General features: G+C 45.1%; 1 protein-coding gene across 1 annotated transcript; it reads left to right on the top strand.

Moving 5' to 3' along the window:
* On the top strand, nt 362–6,462 carry LOC110434313. The gene is made up of 2 exons (XM_021458159.1): nt 362–672; nt 5,598–6,462. Exon 2 carries the CDS (start codon nt 5,785–5,787, stop codon nt 6,289–6,291), a length of 507 nt encoding a protein of 168 aa, XP_021313834.1. The 5' UTR covers nt 362–672; nt 5,598–5,784; the 3' UTR covers nt 6,292–6,462.

The raw sequence follows: 6,676 nt of genomic DNA, 5'->3' as shown, positions 1-6,676 counted from the left end.
AGTAATTTATTTTGTACCGTATGGAAATTTAACAGAGAGACGGCATGGCGTGGCATGGCGAGGCAGGCAGGCAGCGAGCGAGCTGACGGGCGGGCGAGCTGAGGCCTTTAATCTTGTAACTCCTGCCTTCATGGTTTTGATTGAGAGGAGTTTCTGGTAACTCCCGTAACTCCTGCCTTCATGGTTTTGATTGAGAGGAGTTTCTGGTAACTCCCGCAACTCCTGCCTTCATGATCTTGATTGAGAGAAGTTTCTGGTAACTCCCATAACTCCTGCCTTTATGTTTTGATTGAGACGAGTTTCTGAGTCACAACCTTTCTGTTCCACGCCTGGCCTTCCTCCTTCTGCTTGCCTATAAGAGAACCCGCACCCTCTCGGTTCTCCCACTAAGGATAAACCACATCCAGTTGCGCAAGTCCTTTCCGTTCCATCTCCGGCAAGCACCAGAGATGCAAGAGTAGGCCTCCGGAACGCGTCTCCGTCGTGCGCTTCATCTGCTCGGGTGAGGACGGGCGATTACGTTTTTGGGGAGTGTCGTTGGCGACACGACTACTCGCTGGTGATTCTACGGCGGCGACTACACGGCAACCCTCTCTGCACTGCACCGAACGGGACGATTACAACGACAAAGCACCACCATGGCCTTTCCCGGTGCGAGCGGTTCTCCGCAGGGTATCATCTCCTTCATCCAATTGTTAATTTGACTGTTAATATCATGATGTTCCTGGGTAGCATTTTGCTATTATCCTACATGTTTTGCTTGGATGATCATGTGAATAATCTTTAACTGGTACCATATATTACTGTACTAATCTTTGTTTTGATTATTGAAGATACACTGCTCACATTTGTGATGATTCACATAAATAAAATGATATTAGTTGTATGTTCTGTCTCCTTAATTTGCTTCTGCAAATTGATAGTCATCTTTTTAAATTTGTTATGAATTGTTTTTCCCAAATAATTCATGTAACAGAACCGTCCAATTTATAAGAATTCAAGTGAATTAGCGACCACAAAGGTAGTCAAGCCAATAGACTTGAACCCATATAAACCCGGTAGTCCGACGAAATCTCAGAAGATCTCGATTCAACCAACATACAATCAAGACCGTACATGATCAAGCATCTCCATCACAGATTACAGCATTCATCACAGAACATAGTTCTACAACACATCGTAGTTCAAGTAGAGTTATTACAACATAGTTTGATAGCGGAAGCAAAGTAGTTTTAAACAACACACACTCAGTTCAATTACATGCCAGTTCCATAGTCATTCCCACAAAAGCATAACTGGAGATAATAGAAGTGATCTTTCCCATGATCTACTCGTCATCCGCAGCCGGATGATGACAGTTAGCACAGTAGCCGTGAGACACGACATCATCTACAACAAGGATAAATAAAACCCTGAGTACGAGAATGTACTCAGCTAGACTCACCCGTCATAAACCAGAAATAAAGTGACACCAAGGAGTATGCAAGGCTAATATTTGTGGACTGGTTTGACTCGACTTTTGCATGAAAAGTTGTTTAGTTGTAAGTAACACATTTATAATAATTTTAGCAGCAAGTTAATTATTTGAATCAACTATCCACTAGATTAGCACCTGTTCTAAGCATACACTTGAGTATTAAGCATCACAATAATAACCATATCCAGATTATCACATAGCTATCACATTCTTCATCATAACCATTAAGTTATTCAGTGAGTTCTACGTTGTTGCTGCTCGAGTCAAGTTCTCACTATCCGGGAGAGACGGCGATTCGAATCGATTCCTATCCAGCTGGAGGGGTATTCCTAGCACTCACCCAAGCATACTTCATGAGGGCAGCTCGGATCACCTTTAGCACAACTCCGGACCAAGTCACGGGTCCGTCCAGCGCCGCACCCCTAGGGACCGCCAATCTACCAGGGCAGGACTCTAACCTGAGACCTGGGCTTACGCCATTGACTCCCCGCACATCCTTGCTACCAACCGGGGTGCGCACTCATACAGAACGGGGTATCCGGCCTGAGTTGCACTCGTAGGCTTCGCGGTCGGAACGACTTATCCGGCCAACTAAGTGTTAGGCATGCGTTCAACATGACACGAGGACGTACAACGAATCAGTCCTTAACCAACACAGACGAGGATAGATTCACACCCAAGACCTCCATGCCTTGTTGTTGCACTATCGTCATCCCGCCCGGTTCCAAATTCATTATTAGTACATGGTTATTTTCCACGATAGCAAATATAGCCAACCGTGATCCAGTATCCATCTATCTCTCGCAGGTGATAGGAAATCACCCGGCTTCTACCGAGCTAAGCATGGCTAAGCATCATTTCGATCTTGGAGCTACTTGGGTAAGGTATAAGGTGGACAAGGTAGTCATTATGCAACAAGGGTGTCATATCAACGCCTAACACTTAATGCAACAATACATAACCATAGTTAATTGACAACTGGACATGATAACAAAAATAGGAGGAGGCTTATAATGCTCCGGGCTTGCCCTCGATGTAGGTGGAAGGACGGTGATCGGGACACTCCGGTAGGTCCTCCTCCTCCTCAGCTCCTTGAGGTGGCTCCCCCTGCTGCTCCTCTGGCTCGGGTGGTGCGAACTCCAAGACCGTCACGCCCTTGGGTACACCTAAGTATGCATGACAAGGCGATAAATAAAGAGAATGCACATATGATGCATAATGTCATGAAGATAAGCCAAAGGAACGTAAAACAGGGTGCAAACATGAGCATAAGCTTCTAACATAAAGAGGATCATGAAACAACACGTAAGTGCATACTTCTTCTCCGGTAGAGAGACTAACTAGGCAAGCTACCCAACCTTAGCTATTCACACTTAGCCACTGGTGTCATGGACAGATTAGCTAGTCACAAGTTTCAGCTATAACTTAGGCACCAGTTGGCCAAACTAAGCAAGTGGGCACTTTCTGGAAACCTTAACAAATTGTCTACAATTCACTTTCAGACATCCTAGAAAGATCCCCAACAAAAGTAGGTTGAAACAGGCAAAGTTTGCTGGCTGTCCTGGAAAATCCAGAGAGCAAGCACTTCGCAGCAGCTACGTGTAACATTCATAACTCTTAAACCACTCAGCCAAATGTCATGAGATTTGGACATAAGGTAGGTAAGCAAGTTAGCTACAAGTTTGTTATAGACAAGTTTTCCAGAAAACTTTATCTTCAAGCAGTTCTTAACAATTTTCTATCAGCTACACAGAATATGCTCTAGGAAGGACATAATTAGCAAAATAATATTTTGACATATACTAAGAGTGTAACATTGGTCCAAACCAAATGCACCAGTAGATAGAACATGTCTAAGAAACATCATAAAACATCATGGCAAGGCTTAAACTCATTTTTATCATCACCTTTTCTAATTATTTAATTATTAAGATGATTTCATGAGCATGCAACACAAGTGCTCCAAAAATTCTAATAAAATTACAGAAAGCTATCTAGGCTACCACAATGTTACTGTAAAATTGTCAGGGTTCTTGCACATGTAAATTGCAAGATACAAAAATGACAAGCTAACCATGGCATTAAGGACATAAATGTAAAACCCTATCAAAAAGTGTCAAACAACATATTTCAGATTTTTGTTAGCTTCGTTTGCACCTAGTTACATCACTTAGCAAGTTTCAACATAAAAGGAGTTATAATCTATTTACTAAAATTACCACAAGAAACTCCTATTTAAACAAGAAATAATTATAACTTCACCAACAGTCATCCAAAAATCATGATAAATTTATCAGAGCCTACTCATAGCATGAAGAATACTTCCCTAAACTTGCATGGCCATAGAACTCAAAGATCCCAAGATATAATTACCTCCTATTTAACCAAGATTAAATTATATCTATTTATTTATGCAAAAACATGGCATGTTTTATATTTTGAATAACAACTAGACTGACTCAAGAACCTAGCAAAATTGGAATCACTCGATTTGGATCTGTATAACTCAAGTTATAAATTTTACAAAAACAACACAGGATCTGCAAAACAGTGAACTAGAGGGGAGAGAGACAGAGGCTGATAGAGGGACTCACTGGTCAGCGGGACCCGCTCAACAGTGACACAGAGACAGGGAGAGCTCGTCGCCGGTGAAACTCGATGACGGCGAGGTCTCGGACGAATCCAAGGGCACAGTCGTGACCCTCTCACCAAGGCGCACCTGCCGAGGTGCGAAACCCTAACTCTACCGAGCTCTAGGGGGCTCGTCGGCCCGAATGGCGGCTCGGCGGCGCTGCGGGCGATACGCCGGCGTGCTCAGCCGATGCCGATCCGGTTGAGGTTCATGCCGAGCATCAGTGGGTCAAGGGGAAGCTCTAGGAAAAAATGAGATGAAATGGTGGAGCAGGGAGGCCTGGCCACGTCGCCGGTGAGCTCGGGCGAAACTGCGGCGAGGGCGGCGAGGGAGAACAGCTCGGAGCTTGGCAATGCCGCCTTACCAGCGCTCGACAGTGGCCAAAGAGGTGACGCCGAGGTAGAGGAGGCTCTGGCGAAGCTTTTGGCTGGCTGGCTCAGCCGGAAACGGCGAGGAACGCCCGGGCGAAGCTGCCGATTTGCGGCGGAGCTCGCCGAGGCGAAATGGAGAAGAGAGAGAGCGCCGGGGAAGGAAATGAGGACGGCTGGCGCTCGGGGTGGCGTCGTGGCGTCCAAGGGGACATGCTGGAGCTGACATGCGGGGTCGCCGTCGACGTACGGCCGCCACGGGTCGTCCACGCGTCGGCCGGCCAGTGACTGACGAATTGAATCGCGTGATTCAGTCGCCGTCGGCAGTGTCTGAACCCTGATCTTCGTCGATGTTTTACTCTCAATTCACTCGATGGTTTTGGCTCGGATTTGTTCCATTGGATAGAGCTACATGATTTCCACAAGATTGCTTAAAGGATCAAAGTCTGGTTCTGCTTGGATTTCAAACTATAAAGCTCCCAAGTACCCTACCTCGAAACTGTGTCGCCTCTGACTTAGGCAAATTTCGCTAAGTGTAGAAACAGCCCTGATTTTTGCCTTGTGAGCTAATTTTGAATGTGTTCCAAGCATTTTCATAAAAAGTCATCAACATAACTTTTGTAGCTTATGAAATTTGCTACAACTTTGCTTTAGATGTCATTTACATGCAAGGTCTCTAGCACTGGTTTTGATATAAGGTCTTTGAAAAGAGGTTTAGGGGGTCAACTAGGTCAACCTAGGGTTAACCATGACTTAGGGGCATTTTTGGGGGAACCTCCAGCATAAACTTTGTTCAAAATGTTATTCTAAATATGATTAAAGTATCTTGGAAGACAATGTGAACTTATATGCATTGGTTACACATTACTATCGCATATAGCAAGTTACATAACAAGTAAATCACACATGGTACACATAAGATGACATGTGATCATGATATGATGCTTATGAATGAGCATGATTATGCTTATGTTGATGCAATGCTCATGGTTGACATGCAAGCTAACACTAGGAGTGTTACAATTCATGTCGTAATTATGCCTTTTATTGCGTCATTTTTATGGATTAAAATAAATGTGAAAATGCCTTATGTTTCAACAATCCAAAAACGTAATTTCAGGCCATTTTCATCTGTTGGCTTTGCGGGTATGCTAAAGCCTACGCCGTTTGAGGGCACTCACTACAAGAGGTGGCGTGAGAAAGCCCTTCTGTGGTTATCAGCCATGCGCTGTGGTCATGTGCTCTAGAAGCAGCCTCCCGGTGTGAGATCCGAGCAGGATGAGGAGGCCTGGGGACATGCTGAGACCATGTGCAAGGTTGCACTGTTGAGCATCATCCATGATTCGCTGGTTGATGCCTACATACCACTCCTGTCGGGCAGAGCTGTGTGGGAGGCTCTTGAGGCCCGGTACGGTCTTTCTGACGCTGGTTCTGAGCTGTATATCATGGAGCAGCTCCATGACTACAAGATGGTTGATATCCGTTCTGTAGTCGAACAGGCTCATGAGGTACAGGGACTGGTGAAAGAATTAGAGCTGTACGGATGTCCTCTCCCTGATAGGTTTGTGGCAGGCTGCATTATTGCTAAGCTGCCACATTGCTGGACTGATTTTGCTACTACCTTGAAGCACAAGAGGCAGCAGTTTAGTATTGCTGAACTTATTGGCAGTCTTAATGTCGAGGACAAGTCTAGAGCAAAGGATGTCAAGGGGAAGGGCAAGGGCGAGAATGGTGAGGCGACTACTAGTGCACATGTGGTGCAAAAGTTTCATCCTAAACCACAGAAGAAGAAGCCCCAGCAGGAGCTTAAGTAGAAACCCACTACTTCCTTCAAGAAAGGTAATAACAAGAAGATGGGATTTGACAAGGCGAAAATGACTTGCTTCACCTGTGGGAACAATGGGCACTTCTCCAGAGAGTGTCCTAAGGCTAAATGGAAGCCCTCACCAAAGGCGAAGACAGCTATCACCATTGAGACTGATGCAGGTGCTTCTGGGTATGGCAATTTATCTGCATTTTCAGTTTGTTCCTCACCTGATTGGTGGGTTGATATAGGTGCAAATATACATGTGTGTGCTGATAAGTCCTTGTTTTCCTTTTACCAGATCGGGAGGAGTGGAGCCTTGCTGATGGGGAATGGTGCGCGTGCTGGTGTTCTTGGTGTTGGTACAGTGGATCTGAAGCTTACTTCAGGGAAGA

Source organism: Sorghum bicolor, chromosome 4 (genome assembly GCF_000003195.3).
Source record: "Sorghum bicolor cultivar BTx623 chromosome 4, Sorghum_bicolor_NCBIv3, whole genome shotgun sequence".
NCBI lineage: Eukaryota > Viridiplantae > Streptophyta > Magnoliopsida > Poales > Poaceae > Sorghum > Sorghum bicolor.
Note: the sequence above shows the minus strand (reverse complement) of the source record. Positions and strands in the feature narration are given on the sequence as shown.

Excerpts from the sequence above, each read along its gene's own strand:
- LOC110434313 (XM_021458159.1), top strand. The coding sequence starts at position 5,785 with ATGTGCAAGGTTGCACTGTTGAGCATCATCCATGATTCGCTGGTTGAT.